We start from the raw sequence: 23038 nt of genomic DNA, 5'->3' as shown, positions 1-23038 counted from the left end.
ACATATCTCCATATTTGTCATGCTGTGCAAGAAAAATCAAGTCAAGAGGTGAAAGAAAAAAATACAAGAATAAAACAAGCAAACAACAACAACAACAACAAAAGGTGAAAACACAATGCTTTAATCCATATTCAGTCTCCATAGTACTCTCTCTGAATGTGGATGGCTCTTGCCATCACAAGTTTATTGAAAGTGCCTTGAATCATCTCATTGTTGACAATCAGCTCATCATTTTATACATAACAGCAATATTCTTTTCTAAATTCATTCAGCATTTTTCTCAGAATGACTTGGTTGTTCAAAATTGTTCTTAAAACAATATTGCTGTTACTGTATACAATGTTCTCTTGGATCTGCTTATTTTGCTCTTCATTATTTCATGGAGATCTCTCCATGTTTTTCTAAAATCACCGATTTCATAATTTCTTATAGCAGAGTAAGATTCCATCATGAACAATTTATTTAGTTATTCTACAAATGATGGTCATTCTTGCAATTTCCAGTTCTTTGCCACCACAAAGAAAGATGATATAAATATTTTAAAACGTACGTTTTTTACATTTTCCCAAATTATCTTTGGAAACAGACCTAATAAGGAGTATTACTTGGTCAAAACTAACCTGTTATTGAAGATCTCTGCTGAAGGAGAGCTCATTACCTATTCAAGCACCCTGCTCCATTTTTTTAGATAGCTTTAATTATTAGGGATTTTCCCATTATATCCTTATTTCTTCTACATGACAGTTCTTCAAATATGTGAAGATAGCTATCAAGTTCCTATCTCTACCCCTCCAAATCCTCTTTTTTTCCAGACTAAACATTCTCAATTCCTTTAAGTAGTCTTCATACAGCATAGCTTTCTGGACACCTTCATTACCTTCCTCTTTTTAGAAATTAAAGTTTTTTTTTTTTCAATCAATAAACATCTGCCTTCTTTTTCTTCCATTTCCCACTCCCTAATCCCCTCTGGAAAGCAAGAAAAACAAAGCATCTGGGGCAAACAGGTATAGTCAAGCAGAACAAATTCCCTTACTGACTATATCTTTAAACACCTGTCTCAGTCAGCACTTTGAGTCACCTCTCTATCGCTTCTCTATCAGAAGTAGACAGCAAGTTCCATAATCAGTTTTCTAGAACAAAGGCTCATCATTACCTTGATCAGAGTTCCTAAGTCTTTCAAAGTTGTTGTCTTTACAATATTGTTGTTATTGTATGAATTGTTTTCCTGGTTCTTCTTTGCATCAATTTGTACAAGTCTTATTAGGTTTCTCTGAAACTATTCCCTTCATCATTTCTTCTAACATAGCAATATTCCATCACATGCATAAACTGTAATTCATTTAACCATTCCCCAATTGACTGGCATTCCCTCATTTTCAAATTCTTTGCCACTGCAAAAAGATCTGCTATGATTATTTTTGTACATATGATATGCAGAAATATTCTTCTTTCTTTGATCTCTTTGCAGATATAGATTTAGGAGTAGAATCCCTGGGCATATGCATAATTTAATAGCTTTTTGGACATAGTTCCAAATTGTCATCCAGAATGGCTGGACCAATTCATGACTCCATAAACATATTAATGTGTTTTTCCAAAGCCCCTCCAATGTTTGTCTGAGGCTGATCAAAGTTGAGATTTGCTCAAGTTCACACAATTAATAAATGTCTTAGCGTTTAAACTCACTCTTTGACATCAAGTCCAGCACACTATCCACTCTGCCACCTAGTTGCCGTTCTTTGCAGTATTTTTAATGGTGGCAAAGTCTCATCTTTTGAGGATGGATTTGATTTTTGAAACAACCCATCCATTCAAAGTTTATTCTGTTGATTAATATGGGGGATATCAGTCTGTTTGGATACTACAAAGCTTGACTATAAAGTTAAGAGAATTATTGCCATATATAGCTTATAAGCTGGCTTTGGTGTCTCTTTTCAACAAGTGGTTCCCCAAATGGTTTATGCAATGGTAGCCTCCCACTGGAATAAGTACATAGTATTCCACGTTGACTATTTTGAAGGGGCTAATATTCACCTGGTATGAACATGTTCTGGTTTTTTTGTTTGTTTTTTTGTTTGTTTTGTTTTGTTTTGTTTTGTTTTTAATGACCCAGTCTTTTGAATCCCAAGGAAATCATAAAGGAAGAAAAAAGGATCCATATGAGTAAAAATGGTTGTAGCAGCTCTTTTTGTGGAGTCAAAGTAGATGCTTATCAATTGGGGAATGGTTGAATACATTATGATATATGAAGGTAATGGAATATTGTTTTTTTTTTAAATTTTTTATTATATATATATTTTTTATAATATTATCCCTTGTATTCATTTTTCCAAATTACCCCCCTTCCCTCTATTCCCTCCCTCCGATGACAGGCAATCCCATACATTTTACATATGTTACAATATAGTCTAGGTACAATACATGTGTGTGAATATCATTTTCTTGTTGCACAATAAACATTAGAATCCGAAGGTACATGCAACCTGGGCAGACAGATATTAGTGCTAATAGTTTACATTCACTTCCCAGTGTTTCTTCTCTGGGTGTAGTTATTTCTGTCCATCATTGATCAACTGGAAGTGAGTTGGATCTTCTTTATGTTGAAGATTTCCACTTCCATCAGAATACATCCTCATACAGTATTGTTGTTGAAGTGTACAGTGATCTTCTGGTTCTGCTCATTTCACTCAGCATTAGATCATGGAAGTCTCTCCAAGCCTCTCTGTATTCCTCCTGCTGGTCATTTCTTACAGAGCAATAATAGGAATATTGTTTTTCTTTTAAAAATTATGAACAAGTTGATTTTAGAAAGACCTGGAAGGATTTACACAAACTGATGTTGAATGAAACAAGCAGAACATCATACATAGTAACAGCAAAATTGTGCAATGATCGATTATGACAAACTTGGTTTTTCTCAGCAGTTCAGTGATCCAAGGCAATCTCAATAAACTTTTAATGGAAAATGCCATCCACATCCAGAGAGAGAAATGTGGAGACTAAATATAAATCAACACATGCTATGTTCACTTTTTTCTTTTTTTTTTTTTTTCTCTCGTGGTTTTTTCCTTTTGTTCTCATTTTCCTCTCCCGATATGATTCATAAGAAATGTGTTTTTAAAAATGAATGTGTGTGTATAACCTAAAAAAATTAAATAAAAACTAAAGTGATAAAAAAATAAAAATGACCCAGTCTTATCACTTTATATCTCTGATCACTGTAACCATGGGACAAGAGGAGGACGATGACCTAGTGAAGGAGAGTCAAAAGGATCAGTCAGACAGGTAGGAAGAGAATCCAGAGAGAACAGTATTATTAATCTACATCAGATAAATTATTTGTTACTCCATCATTGTTTTAAGACCCTGAGTGCTGAGGATAGGAATGGGCACAAAAAATCATTGCTACATTGCCAGTTGCTATGAATTGGATTCTTAATCCTGGTGATGGGTTTGACCTGACCCACTTCCAATCTGTCACCTTGTTCCTCTTAGGACCAAAGGCATAAGACAAGATTCAAAATAGAAAAGCAAAACTATCTGGGCCTCTTGGAGAGATTTAACCTATCCTTGGACCTTGACCTTCCTAATGCCATACTCTAGCCACCTGAGCTATTTGAAATGAGCTCATATAAATGTGAGCTCTTATTAGTCTTTAGTCATAGGACTAACCTGTCATGTTTAGCAGAAAGTGTTAAAACCCAATACACTGCTAAAAAGAAGACTCCTTAAAGAAGGGGCCAACATATGCATATGTACATATATACATGCTCTAGGAAGATAGTTTGGCCTTCCTTCCTTCCTTCCCTCCCTCCCTCCCTCCCTCCCTCCCTCCCTCCCTCCCTCCTTCCTTCCTTCCTTCCTTCCTTCCTTCCTTCCTTCCTTCCTTCCTTCCTTCCTTCCTTCCTTCCTTCCTTCCTTCCTTCCTTCCTTCCTTCCTTCCTTCCTTCCTTCCTTTCTCCCTTCCTTTCCTTCCTTCCTTTCTCAGAATGAGTTAGCTATTGTTTCTGTTTTGGCCAGAAACTCTGAGGGTCTTCACTTCCCAGACTGATTTTTTTTTTGACTAGGTAAAATAAACCATTTGCCTCATTTCTTTCCTAGCCTTAATCACTGAACAGGCAATTGCTTCAGTCAAACTGAGACTTGGGAAAGACCAGTCTCCCACTGCATCCAGAGCCATCTCCAGTTATCCTGATCTATATTTTGCTACCGGACCCAATGGCTCTGGAGGAGACAATGAGGCTGGTGACTTTTCACAGCCTTTCCTCACTTTAATACAATTCACTGGCAAGTCATGACATCACCTTCTTGATCATGATCCTCTTTGAGAATGAAGGACAAATAATTAACACATAATTCACCATTGTGATCCTGGTTTAGATTCTCATTATCTCTTACTTGAATGATTTTAATATACTTCTGACTGATCTCTCTTCAAATCATTCCCCACTGAAGCCTATTTTTTTATTTTATTTTTATTTTATTTTTTTGCTGAAGCAATTGAGGGTAAGTGACTTGCCCAGGATTACACATCTAGGAAGTTTCTGAAGTCACATTTGAACTCAGGTCCTCCTGACTTCAGGGCTTGGTGCTCTATCCACTACACCAATTACCTGTCCCCTAAGGAGGCCTCTTTAAAGCACAACTGTGTCTATAGCACTCTTCTCTTCAAAACTTTTTCAGTGTCTCCCTACTGCTGTTGGGAAAGGTACAAAGGTACTCAGTCTGGCACATAAAGCCTTCCACATTTGGGCTCTAACCTACTTTTTTCAGACTCATTTCTCCTTCCCCCCCACTTCATTCACTCTGTATTTGAGCTGGAATGTAGCTGCTCACCAAACCCACATGCCAAACCTCATCTCCTACATAACACTCTTTTGCAGTGATTATAATGATTGTTTCCTTTTCACATAAACTATTGAAATCCTACCTTCTCTTCAGATGCCACTTTCTCCATGAAGCCTTCCCTAATTCCCCTCTTAACAAAGTGATCTTCCTCCTCTTGAGTTTTTCTAGTGCAGTTTATCTGGGTCTCTTTTTTGCCTCTACCTTGTATCATAGTGATCTGTGCACATGGTATGTATGGTATAATGCAAAGCTTCTTAAATTGTGGGTTGAAACCCTCTATGGGGTTATGTCACTGAATGTGGGGGTTAAGAAAAAATTTGGCAGCAGTAAAAGATATCAAATATTCTGCCAAGACTTAATTTTTTATGTAAAAATAAACAAGCACATCAATCTTATTAGTATATAAATTTGCTTTCCTCTTTCATGAGTGATAAAATTATATGCATGCCAAAGAATTATTTTAATATAAATTTCTTTATGATTTATTTTCAATAAATATTTGATTTGTATATCTATTTTACATACTCATATTCCCAGGATTGTGTAAAAATTTCTCAGGTGAAAGGGGGTCATGAATGGAAAAAGTTAAAAAAGGCTCAGTATAGTTTATTTATATTGGATTTAAAGTCATGAAGACCTGGGTTCTGAATTCTTAGACATTTATTAGCTGGGACCCTGAGTAAGTCATTTAAACTCTTATCAGCCTTAGTTTCCTCATCTGTAAAATGAGGACATTGGACTTGATGACCTCTTTAAATCTATGATTGAATCACTGTCACTTCCCATTCCGTTAGATTGTAAATTCCTTGAGAAATGGAATTGCTTTATTTTTCCATTTCTTTTTTTTATTCCCAGTACTGTAACTTATAGAATCAAAAATTAAATAGTTCTGAGCTAGAGACAACAGAGTTTTCTAATATAAAATATGTTCACTTGTAAAAGAGATATTAGGAAGTATCTATGTTATTTTATGTCTTAGAAAGCTGCTTATCATGAATATCCTTTGTCCTGGGTCAACTTCAGATAAAGAAGGATGTACTAAGGAGCTGGAGCTGATGAGGCTAGCCAAAGTTTATAGATCTGGAATTTGAAGAATCTTTTCCAATTCTTGATGTCACTTATTTTATAGATGAGGAAGCTGAGACTCAGAGAGGTTAAGTAATTTGCCCAAGGTCACACCATACACAGGAAGAGACATTTGAGGTTATCCTCTCCAACCTTCCTATAAGAGGATGATGAAAATAAAGTATCTTGCCTAAAGTCACGCAGAAGGCATGTAATCATAGCTCTAGAAGGACCAACATTCTCATTTTATAGATGAAGAAATTGAGGCTAATGGAGATTGAGTATTTTGTTCAAGGTCACAAAAGTCATGTGACTCTAAGTTTACTGTACCACATTTTGATTAAAGCCTCATCACAGCAAGTCAAGTAGGGACCAAAAGCTAATCTATTCACTGTCTAAAGTACCTTTAACTTCATGATTAATATTGGAAAGGGTAACTACCAAAGTATCTTCCCATTGTGAAATTCTATGACTCATCTCATCCTAATTATTTGGTCCCCACCAGCCTGTGGCAGTAAGCTATGTGGATGCTGAATGAGGCATAGTATAAAGTAAACCCAAGCCATATGTTCCCCTACAAGCCTGAAACCCCCTCTGCCCACATGGAAGGATGGATGAAGTGACTCCCAGATATCAGATCCAATGAGATTCCTGCCCATACAATTTAAGGTTCTATGAAGAGAGGTGTCTATTTTCCATTAAGAGGCTGTGACTTACCTGGGTATTTATGATGCAGATAATCAACATCTGTGATGAAGCTATTGTATGGCAGGAGAAAGCCCACTCCAGCCAGTAGCATGGCAAAATAGATCCCATGGTACTGGTCATCGGGTTCTGGCTCCTCAGTCACTAAAACCCCAAACACATGAGAGAAAAAGTCAGATTCATAACCCAACTAAACTGATTCCTGGGGGAATGAGCAACTAACTGTACTAACAACAGTTGATGTTTATTCAGTATTTTGAAGTTTGCAAATTGCTCAACAGTTTTACCTCATTTGAACTGAATGTCAAATTTGTTTGGTTAACTTGTCAACACACAAAGAAAAATACAAGACATTTAGGAGACGCAGTAGATACAATGAGAACTAGATTCAGTCAGGAGAACCTGAATTCAAACTTCCTCAGAAATTTAGTAATTGTATGATCTTGGACAAGTCACTCAAATTCTCTGGACCTCAGTTTTTCTGTCTCTAAAATGGGGAAGGGCTTTGAACTTGATGGTATGTAGGAGCCCTGGCTCTAAATCTAGGGTTCTGCCATTTTAGTTGTGTAACTTTCTTCTTGGTTGGGCCCCTTTTTTTCTTTTTTGGTCAAATAAAGGCCCAGATGCCATATTGGACTAGAGGAGTTTGGAGGTCCATTTCAACTCCATCATCCTGTTTACATCAAGAAGACAGATGAGGATGTGTGTGTATATATGTAGACGAGGATAAATGTATACACATACATCCTGGCATAAGAATTCATAACTCTAGCACTCCTAGATTTTATAGCTGATTTGACTAGCTCATACCTATTATGTACCAAACTCTTTCCTATTTTTCCATAGGCAAGACACAAGAAGAATAAGATGTGGCTTTGATCTCAAGTCACAATCTAGTTGGAAAGAAAACCAATATACATGAAATAAGATAGTAGAAGACTAAATGTAATTGAACATTATATTATATAAGAGTTGGAAGAATTCAGAAAAGGAAATTGATGGAAGATTTGAGGAGGAGGTAGTTTTGGAAAATGGGTAGAATTAAGAGAAGTAGAGAATTGGGAAAGACAACATCTTTGGAGTCAGAGCACCTGAATTCAAATCCAAGTCTATTGTCACTTCTGTGCCTTGGTGCAAGTCACATGACCTCACAGATTCTCAATTTTCTCATTTGTAAAAGGAGATGGTTGAATTAGATGACTTAGGGGGAGGAGAGGGCATCCCTGATAAGTAGAGATGTATGTACCTTCATAAAACAAATGTGAATTATGGTTTTAAGGTTTGCATATCTTTTTAAAGTGCTTGTAATAGAAAGAGAAATAGATCTAAGTATAATTATTCCCATTTTGCAGATGAGAAAACTGAGGCTTGAAAATGTTAAGTGTATTGTTGCTGGTCATACAGCTAGTAAAAATCTAATACTAGATTCAAAGTCCAGCATCCTGACTTCCAACTCCAGCCCTCTATCCTCTCTTCCCTATATGCTGCATGAAATGATCTTGGTATATTCAGGAAAGAGCAAAGAGAAGAACATATATGCTGAGGGCTGAGGGAGAATAAAATAATTTGTCAGTTTCTTTGTTTCCACATCTATAAAATGAACATAATAATGGCTATCTATTCAAAGGTAGAGTGACAAGCTATAGAAAAAAGCTGCTACTGTGGGTCTGAAGTCTAAGCATCCATTTGACTTTGTGGTAGCCCACCGAGATTATTCCCTCATCCTCTACTTCATGGGAACTGTGTTATCCTAGAAATGATGAGCAAGGTTTCTCTATGAGTATAATTTTTATCCAGAGTCAAGGTTAGAATGACTTGTTAATCAATAATAGCCCCTGTACTTAGCAGGGAGTGTTTTATTATCCCAGACGTTGAATTCTTAGCCTATGAGAAAAGTCTTTCCCCAATAAGAGCATATGGTAATATCCCAATTGGGCATGCCCCAGTAAAAGTTGGGAAGTACTTGGGAGTAAGTGAAGGGCAGGAAGGGTCCCAGGTTGGGTAGTTGTGCAGCAGGATGTCCCCCTAGGGCTTGGCAGAAGATCAATAGTGCATCTGAGCTGAGAACTAAGGGATAAATATAGCTAGTATCCCAGAGTTCCCTTGGCGTAGACAAAGAGAGCAGCCAGGGTAAGCAGTGGGAAGCATAATTACCCCTCTGGTGATGTACAAAGGATCAAAGTTGCCTGGTATGAGGCAGCCAAGACCTGAACAACCATACTGAGCAACAGGCAGGAGGGCCAGGACTGATACTAAGTATGTAAACACAGCTGGCTCTCCCCTGGCCCAGTGGTTGGAACTGCCCACTTTTAAGGGAGCCCACTGACCAGGTAGGTGGTTTTCCCATTATTGTCTCTACAATGTCTTTATTCTCTGTTACTAAGGAGATCCTATCGTGGTGTCAAATAGTACAGATCTAAATAGGAAATGATCTCTACTGTCTCCCAAGAGCTCTCCAAAAGGCAACTAATTAAAACCTCCCAGCAGTTGAGCAAAGGAGGGATTTTTCCCCTTGTTTTTGCAGCAGGAGGAACTGAGGATTAAATATTTTGGAGGATAGAGGGAGCACTTGGGAACAGCCCAAAGACGGAAATGCAGATGGTTTAAAAGGGTTCAATTTGGTAGCAGCATCACTCTGTAAATAGCTAACATTTATACAGCATATATATATGCTATATAAGCATAGTATTTGGCACATACATAATATATATATCACTTGCACATACTATGTATACATGTATCATTTGTATATACAATGTATATATATATATCACTTATATGTGCTGTATATGTCACTTATATACTATGTATATATATTACTTATATATATTATATATACCTCACATTTTTACTATGTATATATATATGTCACTTATATATATATATTATATATACCACATATAAACTATGTGTATATATATTAAAACATATATACTATATGTATATGCCTATATAATCTATATATACTATGTGCTAAGTACTGTACAATTATTATCTCATTTAATCCTCACAGCCTTCAAGGTAAGTGCTATTATTGACCCCCATGAGAAAACTGAGGTATACAGGGGCTAAATGACTTGCCCAGCATCATGTAGATAGTAAGTATCTGTGGATGGATTTGAACTCGTCTTCCTGATTCCAGGCACAGAACTATACTCACTATACCACCTAGCTGCCCCATAAAAAGAGTATTTCCTTTTCTCCTAGAACACTAAAGATTACAAAGCACTTTTCCTCCAATAACCTGAGATTTAAAAAAAATCTTGTGAGATTGACAGTACAAGTTATATTATCCTCCATTTTACAAATGAAAAAACGGAGGCTCAAAGAGTCAGACTGTTAGAGTTGGGTTTTAAACCTAGGTCTTGGTTCCAAGCTCCAAGGTCTAAACACCCTCCTGGGAATTTTTGAAGACCTTAGAACAGGAGATAAAATAGTTAGAAGAACTCTGAGAAATTATCTAATCCAGACTCCTCATTTTAAAGATGAGGAAAGTAGAGGTGAGAATTTCTGTGACATGTCTCCAGTCTTTAAGTGGCAGATTCAAACCAAATTCCAAAATCCAAATTCGAACCCAGTGCTCAATACAGTGCCCCACACTATCTCCACATTGCCTTCTCTTGAGGTCAGGTGGGGTATATGCCACTGGCTACAATGACTAAACTATTGACCCTACTGAAAGCAGAAGGATGGGTTTACTGGCTTCCCAGATCCCTTTCAGTCCCAGGATTGTACGAGCTGCATTTAATATAGTTACACTCTCAGTACCATGGTAACACTTAGTATTTAAATAGCACTTTTCATTTAAGAATTCCAAAGCTTCATGCTTTTCTTTTTATTTTAGTCCTTTATTTTATTTTTGGTGAGAAGTTTCACACAACAGATACCAGTCACCATCTTCATCTTACACAAGCAGAGCCTGAGGTCTGAGGAAGTCACATGCCTGAGCCACAGGTCTTTAGAAAAGAAGTCAAAAGAGAAAACTTATAGAATCCAAATTCTCTTCCCATTCTCTAACCACTGGGAAGCCCTCCTCCAGGCCTGGAAGAATCAGACTTTTTTTACTCACTAAGTGCAGCAACTGAAATCCACCGAAGTATGCTCAGTCTAAGATGGGAGTCAAGAGAAAATCAAAGAATTTCATAGAATCAAAGGCTCCTAGAAGTTTAAAGGAATCATGAGGAGCCATTTAATTCATTCTCCTGTCTTAGGGCTTCACTAATCCATAGCAGTTGAGTTCCCTTTGATGATGTCAATTCTAACTACATTCCTAGCCCATTCTAGTCCAACCCTAACTCCACCCCTGAGCCTTTACTGGGAAGCCTAGAGAGCCCACTTCCCCATTATAATTATTACCTGGCTCCATAAAAGTCAGAACTCCTTTGGCCTGGTTCCCTTTGGCTTGGAGCTCCTCTTCTTCCAACTGGTAGCTGTCAAAACTGAAGCTCATCACCACGTTTCCTTCCGGTGTCACTCCTGGACTGAGCTCCTTGAAGTGCTCTCCCCCAACTGACCCCATGGCTACAGCCCTTTAAAAGAAAAAAAGGAGAATGGTGAGAAAAGCATATAATTCATTTTTTGTTATTAAATTTTGTTTTTCTAGTCGATGGAAATCCTCCTCTTTCCTACTCCCTCTACAATGATAAAGAAAAACAAAACAAAACCCTATAATAAACATGAATAGTCAAACAAAGCAAATTCCTATTTTGATCATGTCCAAAAAGTGATGCTTCAATCTACACTTGAATTCAATTCTCTATCTGGAGGTGCGTAGCATGTTTCATTATGAGTCCTTTGGAATTATGGCTGGTCACTGCACTGATTAGAAGTCCTAAGTTTTTCAAAGATGTTTGTCTTTACGATATTGTGATTGAACATATTTTCCTCCAGATTCTCCTCACTTCCATCCACATCAGTATATACAAGTCTTCCCATGTTTATCTGAAACCATTCTCTTGATCTTTTCTAACATCCTATCACATTTATAAACCATAAATCATTCAACCATTCCCCAATGGTGGGTACTTCCTTATTTTCCAATTCTTTGTCACTGAAAAAAAAGAGCTGTTAAGATATTGTTTATGAATATGGATCCTATTATCTTTCTTTGATTTTCTTGGCAGCATAGACCTAGTAGAATAATTTTAAAAATAACTTTTGGAGCATAGTTAGAAGCATAGAATTCTTTTTTTTTTTTTTTTTTTGGCAAGGCAACTGGGGTTGTCATTTGCCCAGGGTCACACAGCTAGTAAGTATTAAGTGTCTCAGTCTGGATTTGAACTCCGTTATGCCACCCAGCTGCCTCAGACATAAAGAGCTAGACAGGAGTCGTAGAATTCAGTCTATCCTCTAGCAATTTGACTAACTATGATAGATGATTGTCTATTTATTCTTTGACAATGCAAAGTCTCTTGAGGCAGTAAATGATAAAATGGCTAGAATGTTGAATTTAGAGTCAGTAAGACATATTCAAATCCTGCCTCAGAAATTGAATAACTATGTGACACTGGGGTCTCTCTGAGCCTCAGGTTCTTCATCTGTAAAATGTAAATAATAGTAGCATCAGATTATTGTGAGATTCAAATAAGATAAAATATGTAAGGTACTTCATAAACCATTAGAAATCTCATAAGCTTACTCCAGCCTGGAAAGACATAAACTGATGCTAAGTGAAGTGAGCAAAACTAAGAGAACATTGTGCATAGTAACAAGAAGATGTGATAATTAATTGTTGAGGACTACAGATAGTGGGGAAACTCTGGGTGATGTATAAGACCCTTCAGCCCAGAGGGAACCTGCTGATATCTGGTTCGGCTCCCCATCTCCCCTAAGGGCTTTCGGCTTTCCAGAGAAGTCAGGGGGCACAACAATCTGTGTTGTAATTAAAGCAGAGTGATAACAAGTGGCAAAGAGATAACTACATACAGTAGCAAATTGTTTATGTGGTCCCACATGTGCAGTATATAGTTAGTGTGTATATATTATCACTATAGATATATGTAAGGCGAGCAGGGTATATATTAGGGTATATAAGGCTATCAGAGAATATGGAATAAATAGCCTCCATGTTTGACCATCCATGTGAGTGTCGCCTCTTCACTCCTCTGGACCAAGGACTCAGGCTGGTACCGAGATCCTCCAGAGAACTAGTCCGGACACAATAATTAACTGTGATGGACTTGGCTCTTCTCAACAATATAATGATTCAAGGTAGTCTCAATAGACTTGGGATGGAAAGTATCATCTGCATCCAGAGAGAAAACTTTAGAGAATGAATGCGGATCAAAGCATAATATTTTCACCTTTTTTTCCCTTGTTTGTTTGCTTATTTTTTTTCTCATGGTCTTTTCCCTTTTGATCTGATTTTTCTTGCACAATATGAGAAATATGGAAATATGTTTAAAACAATTACCCCTATTTAATCTATGTCAGATCGCTTGCTGTCTTGGAGAGGGGAAGGTAAGGGAGAGAGGGAGAAAAATTTGGAACACAAAGATTTACAAAAAAATGAATGTTGAAAATTATTTCTACATGTATTTGGAAAAATAAAATATTAAAAAGAAATCTTATTTATTATGTAAATATTATCATTTGCCTCTCTGAATCATAATTTATTCACCTGTAAAATGAGAATTTAAAAAAAAAACCATCTTACTATTTAATAGGGAGTATGGTGACAGAAGTATTTTATTAATCTTAAAGCAAGAAACTAAACTTTTTCTGCCATTGAAAGTTGGGTTGCCTACAACACCAAGAAGTTAAAGAGCAGGCTCAGTCATTAATTATATTAACGTGAGAAATTATTGTTAATATTATTGTTGTTGTTTGTTGTTGTTCAATCATTTTAGTTGTGTCCAACTCTTCCTGACCCCATTTGGGATTTTCTTGGGAAAGATATTAAAATGGTTTAGCATCTCCTTCTATAAGTAATTTTACAGATGAGGAAATTGAAGCAAACAGGGTGAAGTGACTTGCCCAGGGTAACATAGCCAGTAACTATCTTAAGGCCAGATTTTTACTCAGGAAGATGAGTTTTCCTGGCTCTAGTCATTTTATCCACTGTGGTACCTAACTGCTACTGCCTTCTCCTTCTTTGCCTTCTCCAATTCTTAAAACTCCCTCCTCTTCTAATTTTAAAAATTCCTCAGGACAAGACATTACATTAGATCCTTTGGAAAATATGCTTCTGTATTCAATGACTTAGCAGGATCATGTTCTTTTGGCCTAACCTCACTTTCTTGTTACAAATGAAACCTTATTTCCCCTTTTCCTTGAGGGGACATAGGGAACACATTTCCCAGTCTAATTCAAGCTGACTCATCCTAACTACTGGATATGACTTTGTAAGCTCCAGCCTCCTCCATTCTCCCTTCCTATTACCAAGATGACCCTCATGTGTCAAAGGGGCCAATGGCTTGAGTTATCCAAAAAGCCAATTCCAACTCAGGAAGGAAGAGCCAGAGAAATAGGAGCCAATTCAATAAAAGACAAAGAGCATTGATTAAGCATCTATTATGTACAAGTTTGGTAAGACTAAGACAAAATAAAGAAGAATTTCTGCCCTCAAGGAGCTTACATTCTACCCCACATACCCCATAATTTGAAGAAAGGGGAGAAGAAGCACTAAGGGAACCAAGAAAAGATTTCTGTAAAATGTCCTGAAAGAGCTGAGGATTAAAGAAAACTAGGAATTCTAGGAAACAGAGATACCTAGAGAAATGATAGGTTTCTCTTAATTCTTTTCATTCTTCTTCAAGCAAAGGTTGTATGATCACTTATTGAGCGTGTTATAGTGGGTATTCCTTTCAGGTATGAGATGGATTAGATGGTTGTTGAGGATCCAGCATCAAAATTCTGTCATTTTATGATCTGTGAAGTAAGGAGTGAGTGCATTCCAGGCATGAAGGCAGAGTCTGGAAGATAAATGTTGCATGGAAGGAACAGCAAGAAGACCAATTTGTCTGGAACATGCAATCTGGGAAGAGAAAGTAGGGTGTATTTTGCTCAGACAGGTAAGCTTGAATCAGATTGGGAAGGCTTTTAGCTTTTAGTATGACATTTAAAAACAGAGGAGTTTGTATCTTAATTAGAAATAGCTGAAAGTATTTTGAATAGGGACAGACATTGTCTGACTTGTGTTTTAGGAAAATTATTTTAGCCACTATGTGGCAGATGGACTGGAGAAGTTAGAGACTAGAAACTGAGAGTCTCTTTAGAAGGTTGTTATAACAGTCCAGGTGAGAAGTGATGAAAGCCTGAACTAGGATGATGTCTCTGTGGTTGAAGGAAAAGAGACACATATGAGAGATGCTTTGGAGAGAAAATTGACAGATTTGTCAACTGTCTGGGTGGCAAGGAAGGATTTATGAAATAGAAAAGTAAACTTGAAAGACTTGGAGGATGGAGAAATAAGGAAGTTTGGCAAAGGGGCTTTATACATTTATAGGAAAGAAGATAATGAGTAATATTTTAGAAAGATGAAGTATGAGATGCCACAAGATATCCACTTGGAAATGTTTAACTGATGTTGTGACTAAGTCCAATTAAGGACTACTTAACTTCTAGAGAGACCAATGTAGCAATCTTAAATGTTTCCAGGAAGATATTTTAAAGTCAAGGATACTAAACCATTGTTTGATCTACAGCATAGAACCTTAGGTTTAGAGATCTCAGAAGTCACCCAGTTAATTTTTAAAGATGAGGAAACTGAGAGTGAATTGCCCAGGGTCACACAGCTAGTAAGTACAACAGGATTTGAAACCTGATTCCAAGTCCAGCATGTTATCAACAGTGTCACATAGCTCTCTCTTCTGATGACTGTCTAGCCTAATCTATTGTACTGGTCCACCCATGATATGGAGTAAAGAAAAGAATCCTTGTACCAATTTATGAACCAAGAAAAGAATCCATTGCACTGTATATACTCTTTTCCCCCAAAGAGACCCAAATCCAGTGAAAATATGGGCCTCTTCTCCTTTGAAAGTTTAGCTTAAAAAAAAAACACCTGACTTGGGACAAACAATGGAAAATAAAGATTTGGGAAATTGGCCATCCTGGACCCCAAAGGCATAAGAAGGCAGTATGGTATAATGGATAGAACATTGTTCTGGAATCAGAGGACCAGAGTTCGGATTATTTCTCTGATATTTATTACCTGTATTATCTTAGGTAAGTCAGTTAACTTTCTTGGGCCTCTTTTCTCATCTGTAAAATGAAGGAAAGAAGGCTAGATGGTCTCTGAGGTCCTTTTCAGCTTTAGAAATATGATCCTCTGGTCTGTAACTGAGAAAGACAATATAATTTACTAGAAAGAGCACTGGTTTCAGAGACAGAAAATCTAATTTCAAATCCTGCCTTGATGACTGAATAGGTTGAGTAAAAAATAACCTTTCTGGTTCCAGTCACCTCATCGAGAAAATAAAGGCATTGCACATATAATTCTTAAATTATTTTCCAACTATAAATTTATGCTTTTAAAATCATAATTATTTGTTAGCAGCTCTTGACCATTTCAGACCTGATTAATGATTCATTTCAGTATCTCCATCAGAGAACAAAGAGAGATAGAAAGTGAAACCCAAATCAGCAAATTTTAAAATGTGCAAATAATCCTAGTAGAGCCTATGTAGGACAGGGATGTTGAAGCTCTTAACTACAAAAGGTTTTAGAATTAGCTGTGAACTTTATTCTTCTTCGATATAATTGTCCCTCATTACCATGGACAGCTCTCTGAAAGGTAAAGTCCTTAAGGGTATAGACCATGTTTTATAAAGAGCAGAATGGACCTTAGAGATGATATAGTCCTCCTTCCTCCTTTTACCAAAGGGTAATAACTTGCCTATAGATGCAAAGTAACAGTGGGCAAAACCAGGACTGAAATTTGGCTGAGTCTTTTCACTTCAAGTCTAATGCTTTTTGCACCAAAATAAGCTTTCTCCTACATTGCTTAGTACAGGGACACCTCATTTATTCAACATTACTAGGGCCTGGGCTGTGCCACTTTACACCTTTAAGTGTCAAAGCTCTTGATTTTAATAATTTGTGATTGAAATCTTTTAAAAATGCATTATTCACTTCCCTGCCTTCTTAAACACAGGACCCAACATAATTCAACCTTTTCTTGAAGGCTCAGGATAATCACTATGAATATCAATGACTGTACTGTGCTATAACACAATGATCAGGGTTACTGAGGTAAGTCAGTTTTCCCTATATTTAGTGACTCTAACTCCTGGGCTTTTATTCCCCTTTCTGTCATATCATATGTGTATGTATATATACATATATGTATTGTATAGCTATGTATAAATACACACACATATATATTGACATATACCTATATTTATACACACATTTCTCTCCAACCTCCCCATAAAGCTGGCTGCTGTCAGTATGTCTTTCTCTAGCAGTCCCATTTCCTCTTCACATCTCTCTAATTTGCTGTTTCTAATCTCCTATGGGCCGGGAAGCCAGATCATGAAGTTTATAAAAACTAATTTAATTGCACATACAGTCAGATTCAGTTGCTGTGTTTTAGGTTTGCTAAACTGCTATTTTTTATCTTTTTTATTTTTCAGGCTCACAATGTAGGGAAATATTCAGAAGAAATAAATTTAAAAACAAATTATATTAAAATTAATTTTTAAAAGAGTAAATGGGTTTACATTGAGGGGTCTGAAGGTCTTTCCCATAAATAAAATTAATGAGCTTTATAATATTTATTTTTGCTTGGTCCAAGACCTTTTTTTCTCCCTTTCTCCCTGAATGTGTTGTAAAAATTGAGGCTTCAAGATAAGTGAAGTGCTACTATATTTCATGCCACTCCAAGCACAGTGCCCTATACTTGGTAGGTACTCAAGAAATACCTATTGATTGAATGTCATGAATTCATTGGGCTTTCCTCCTCAAGTTGTAAAGCCTTGAGCTAAAAGCACAACTGAATGGAAAACATGTCACTTGCGTACAATGTTACTGAGTTTTGACTCTTTTTAAAACTTCCACAAAGGCTGGAGAGAGTAAAGACACCCTAGCACTAGCTTCTATCCCACCCCTTCACTTTATCCAAGTAGACTATCAAGTCAACTTAACAAGCTGTCCTGAGAGTTAATACACTACACTTCTGAAGGAGGAAGGTGCTGGCCATAAGCCATCCCACCTTCTATATTGTTTGCAATGATGACCACAAATTTTTCCAAAAGAAATTCTCCCTGCAGAATAAGAATAACTCTATTGATAAAATGCTTTAAGACTTGAAAACTGTTGTACACACTAATTCGAGCCTCATAATAACTCTAAAGATAGGAACTATTATTGTTCTTATTTTATAGATGAAAACTGAGGCTCAGAGAATTTAAGTGACTTGTCCAGTGTCACATAGCAAGTAAAACTTGGAGGAGGAAGTAGCCGTAGCCACTACTCTACGTTGCTTCCCTCTAAAAAATAGAATAAATCTTTTTTTTTGGGGGGGTGCTTTGGGCTCTTTTCCCAGCCTGGTAAACCTTTTCAAAATAATTATTTTAAAAATTAATTAATGAAGGAAATACTAAATTTTGATAATTTAGTGGAAATAAAGTTGTAATTTTTTTCTCATCCATTATCATAGACTCCAGGTTAAAAACTTTTGTCCTAGAATACTAATGAATGAGAGGCTATCCAGAGATCCAGGCTCAGACACATTTCTGAGACTATGCTACTCTGCCCTCACCACAATCATCTCCAGTTCTATTTGTGTTGGTGCCCTGAGTCAAGGTCAGACCCAGAACTCCATGCCAAGAAGACCCTTTAGAAGAGGAGCGTTTGCTGGCTGGCTTAGATGGGATAATAGCATTAGCACCACTCAGCTCAGGGAACATAGGAAATAATAGGAGTTATTATGAACTCCAGATCCCTGAGTTCTTAGGCTGAACTTTCCTTTCAGTCTGTCTTCTCCTGTGAACAAGGATTATATCTTATTTTTTTTTTGCATCCCCCACAGTTCCCAACATGGTGTCTCCCACAGTGCAGACACTCAATATATTGACTGATATAAAACAGAGATTTCTATTTTTGGGGGAAGAAAAGTTGGATAGGGACCAATGGGAGGGTAATAAATGTTTTTGTTTGCCACCTGGGGTGGATGTGCACAGAATAGGATTGGGTCAAAGCCCATCAGAAACTAAATTAGAAGAAGGTGGCATATTTTTGGCTCTGGGAGACAAGCCGAGACATTGATCACCTCTCCTCTTTGCTTACTGTTCAGCCAAGAGCTTCCCCCTAGCAGCTTTTAATCTTGCCTTTCAAGTCAACCATTCCAGCTCCAGCTGTTTTTATTGCTCTCCTCTGCATTGCCTCCAACCCACCCTGAATCTTGGTTCTGAAGTCTCCAACATGGCTCTACCTCTTCCAGACACAAAGAAGAAAGCCTCTGTTCTTCCTCTCTGAGTCTCACCACCAGCATCTCAAAGGTAGACTGCTTCACACAGAGAAAATGCCAAGGGGGTGGCCCCTCCAGTTTATGAATTTAATGACCCAGGGAGTTCTAGAGTGAGTGAAGAGAAGCTGGCTAAAGGCAGGCAGGACTAGTATGCATCAAAGGCAGAAATATACTACTCTTTTCCCACTTTAAGATCATTGTTCTTAAGCATCACCTGGAGACAACTTAATATCACCTATAGGCCTAGATTGGGGGGGGGGGCAACCTAGGGCACAATCGACCAACTACCTTCTCTTTCTAAAAGCCTGCTCTATAAGCAGACACTAGCCTGTTGCCCCATTTTCTGGTGTACAGAGAGTCACATACTTTAGTTCCCCTGGAGACAGAAGCTTTCCCTAGATTTTCAGTCATCCTCACCCAGTTCAAACAAAGGCAGTTGAGCTTTTCCATGTAGAATGGCAAAGAACCACTTCAGGCTTGAAGTGCATTTTTCAGTTCTTCATAATAAGTGCTTTCAGAATAATAAAAAAAAGAAACAAAGAAGGCTGTCTGCTGTGTTCTGACAAGAGGTCTGGGATTGCAGATGGGAAGGGTTGTCTGAAGTCTGAAACTCAACACTAGTCAGCAACTAGAATTTTAGGGATGGACCAGGTAAGAAGATTCTAACTCAAGTTTCTATCGGAAAAACAACATTCATAATAGAATTAATATTATTGAAAGACCAATCCAGCTGACTGATGATGAAGCATATTTCCCTCCTTTAGGCAAACAGATGGTGGACTACATGTTTGAAATGTCACTTACACTACAGATACAATCAAATCATCAGCTTGTTTTGCTCAACTGTTTTTATTTGTTAAAATATAGGGGTTCAAGGTGGAGTTGACTATTGGGAAATGATAGAAATACTGGCAAAAAAATTTGATGAAATATTTAAATAAAAAATATTTTACCACTTGATTTGTTATCTTAACCACTGACATATTCCAAATTGGGCACCATTTTCCCTGAGATAGTTGAAGGAAATTTTATTTTTATTGACAATTCATAATAAACAATTATTTATCCAAGAGGTCCTCAAAATGTAGTCTGTGGAGAGTAAGGCATCTGGAGTCAGGGAAACCTGAGTTCAAATTCAGCCTCAAGCACTTTACTTGCTGGGTAGCTCTAGGCAAGTCACTTAACCTCTGTTTACCTTAGTTTCCTCATCTGTAAAATGGGGCTAATAATAGCATTTAACTCCTGGGATTGTTGTGAGTATCAAATGGGATCGTAATTGCAAGCACAGTTCCTGGCACATAGTAAGCATTAAATAAATGTTTGCTATTTCAGAGGATCCATGATGTCAAAACTATTCCTTTAACAGGACTAAGATGTTTTAATTTTTAATATGATAAATATTATTAGATAATTTTAGGTAATTAGGTAATTAGATAAAATAAAAATGTAATGTACCAGATGCAGCTCAAAGAAGATGCCAGAGAAACTATTGTTAAATTTTTAGTGTGAGCATTTATGGATTGAAAATTGGCAAAGAGCTATAAATCAAGACTTTATTTTTTTTATTTTGTTGACTAGACTTAAGAAAGTAGTGGAGAAAATGTTGGTGTGCAGATTAAGCTTTAAAACATTTCCCATGTACCTTTTCCCCCTTCTGAGGTGTTAAATATTTACCAGAACCCCCTTGGATATAACCTATATAAACAAAATCTCTTGGGCGGGGGGGGGGGTCATCTGCAATAAGTTTTAGGTGGGTAAAGGAATCTCAAGACCAAGAATTTTGAGAATCACTGATTAATCCTATGGAAAACTGTGATGACAGCTTTACTGTAGCTCTAGAAATCTACTTTCCCAATTTAGTACAAGGCCCAGGCCCATGTGGAACTTTTATGACTTTTGATGAATTAGCATCAATGTACTTAACACTAAATCATCACTATCATGTACAGATAAATTCCCCAAAAGAAGCACCATGAAAGTCACCAAGAAATGACAAGTCACTGGAATAATGAAGTCACCCGGCTTACTTCAAGAAGATCCAAACATCCTACTTCCAATTGGGCCAATTTGGTTTTGGTAGTAAGTGACCCAGTGGGGTTGTAATCTACAGGACGTTCCCTCTTGCCTTATATCTTACCCCCACAACTCTTCAGTAAATTTCAGAAGGATCCATTCAGAAAAGTTTCTAAGTCACAGAATTTCAATTTCAGCACACACCAGTGCCAAAGTCCTTAATTTTCTAGAATTTAGATCAAAGGGCTCTTAACCTGCGGTCTGTGTTCTCCCAAAGAGTTTGTGGATAGATTTGTGGAGAAGTTTCCTGTGCAATTAGGTAAGAAAATGTTACATCTTCATTTTCCCTAATGTTTAAATGAACACTAGCAATTTCTTCAAATATGTATATAAGGCAATAAACATAATTCTGAGAAAGGGTTCAGAAGTTTCACCAGACTGACAAGAGAGATCAAAGGCACAAAATATGTTTAGAACTCTGGGGTTACGGAAACCAGAGCTTGGGGGTCCTGAATCTGGGTCTTATTAAAAAAAAAAAAAAGGTGATCCAGCCTAAAGTAGAAAAGATTAAGTGAGACTGGCTAAATTTCAAGTAGGAGAAAGATATATAGAAATAGAATAGAGATAGAAACTAAAATTGTGATTTCATTAGTACATAAAGAATTAAATGGGGGGACAGCTTGGTGGCTCAGTGGATAGAGCACCAGCCCTGAATTCAGGAGGACCCAGGTTCAAATCTGGTCTCAGACACTTAACACTTCCTAGCTGTGTGACCCTGGGCAAGTCACTTAACCCCAGCCTCAAAAAAAAAAAAAAAAAAAAAAAAAGAATTAAATGGGTATCTCTATTAAATAATTACTATGTGTCAAGAACTGTTTGAAGCACAGGGCTTGCAGCTAAATCAAGAAGAGAGTTTCTTTTCCCTAGGATCCCCCACTCCAGTTAGGGAAGACAATATATGTCCACGAGTTCAGCTCCAAGGAAGAAGGAAAGACCCAGATAGCTTTCTGGTGCTAATACAAAGCCTTGGAGAGACTCAAGTGCTCCCACTGCAGCAAGGGGGGGGGGGCGTCCTAGTCCTTCAGCTTTTTTGGAGATAGGGGAGTGAGGTAGGGTCTAGTCCTTCAGCTGCATTAGGGGATCTAGTTCTTCAGTTGCAGGAGGGGTGGTCTAGTTCTTCTGCTATATCAGAAAGTCTGCTCCACATGAATGACCCACCATCTTTAAGGAGCCATATCAGCTCATGAGATGGTCACTGTCTGTATACAAAGGGATTGCTAGACACCCCTTTTTGTAGAGGCAAGGAACTGGGAACTGAGTGGATGCTCACCAGTTGGGGAATGGCTGAATAAGTCATGGCATGTGAATGTTATGCAATATATTGTTCTATAAGAAATGATCTGCAGGGGGCAGCTAGGTGGCACAGTGGATAGAGCCTCAGTCCTGAAGTCAGAAAGACCTGAGTTCAAATCTCCCCTCAGACACTTAACGTTTCCTAGCTGTGTGACCCTGGGCAAGTCACTTCAGCCCAATTGCCTCAGGCGAACAAAAAAGAATGGATAAAGAAATGATCTGTAGGATGATTTCAGAAAAGCCTGGAGAGACTTACATGAACTGATGCTAAGTGGAGTGAGTAGAACCAAAAGAACATTGTACACAGCAACAGCAAGATTATGTGAGGATCAATTCTGATTGATGTAGCTCTTTTCAGCAATTGATTCAGGGCAATTCCAATAGACTTGTAATGGAGAGAGCAATCTGCATTCAGAGAGAGGATTATGGTGACCTAGGATGGATCACAGCATAGTATTTTCACTTTTTTGTCGCTGTTTGCTTGCTTTTTGTTTTCTTTCTTATTTTCCTTTTTTTATCTGATTTTTCTTGTGCAGCATCATAATAATTGTAGAAATATGTATAGAAGAATTCCACGTTTAACATATATTGGATTACTTGTTAACTAGGGGAGGAAGTGGGGGAAGGGAGAAAAATTCAGAA

General features: G+C 37.4%; 1 protein-coding gene across 6 annotated transcripts in view; it reads right to left on the bottom strand.

The window, feature by feature from the left end:
- SLC29A4 (solute carrier family 29 member 4) overlaps window positions 1–23038 on the bottom strand; it is a 75991-nt gene that overhangs the window by 37641 nt on the left and 15312 nt on the right. For 5 of the 6 annotated variants that reach the window (XM_074281223.1, XM_074281224.1, XM_074281220.1 and 2 more), the window contains exons 2-3: window positions 10975–11147; window positions 6631–6762 (exon numbers count right to left, since the gene is read on the bottom strand). In XM_074281223.1, coding sequence (XP_074137324.1) covers window positions 6631–6762; window positions 10975–11137 — 295 coding nt within the window. In that variant the 5' untranslated portion in view covers window positions 11138–11147. Of the gene's footprint in view, window positions 1–6630; window positions 6763–10974; window positions 11148–15772; window positions 16075–23038 lie in introns of those variants that run through there. The other variant, XM_074281222.1, reaches the window with a different exon arrangement.

Source organism: Sminthopsis crassicaudata, chromosome 1 (genome assembly GCF_048593235.1).
Source record: "Sminthopsis crassicaudata isolate SCR6 chromosome 1, ASM4859323v1, whole genome shotgun sequence".
In the NCBI taxonomy this organism is placed as follows: Eukaryota; Metazoa; Chordata; class Mammalia; order Dasyuromorphia; family Dasyuridae; genus Sminthopsis; species Sminthopsis crassicaudata.
This window is presented reverse-complemented; position numbering and strand designations above follow the sequence as displayed.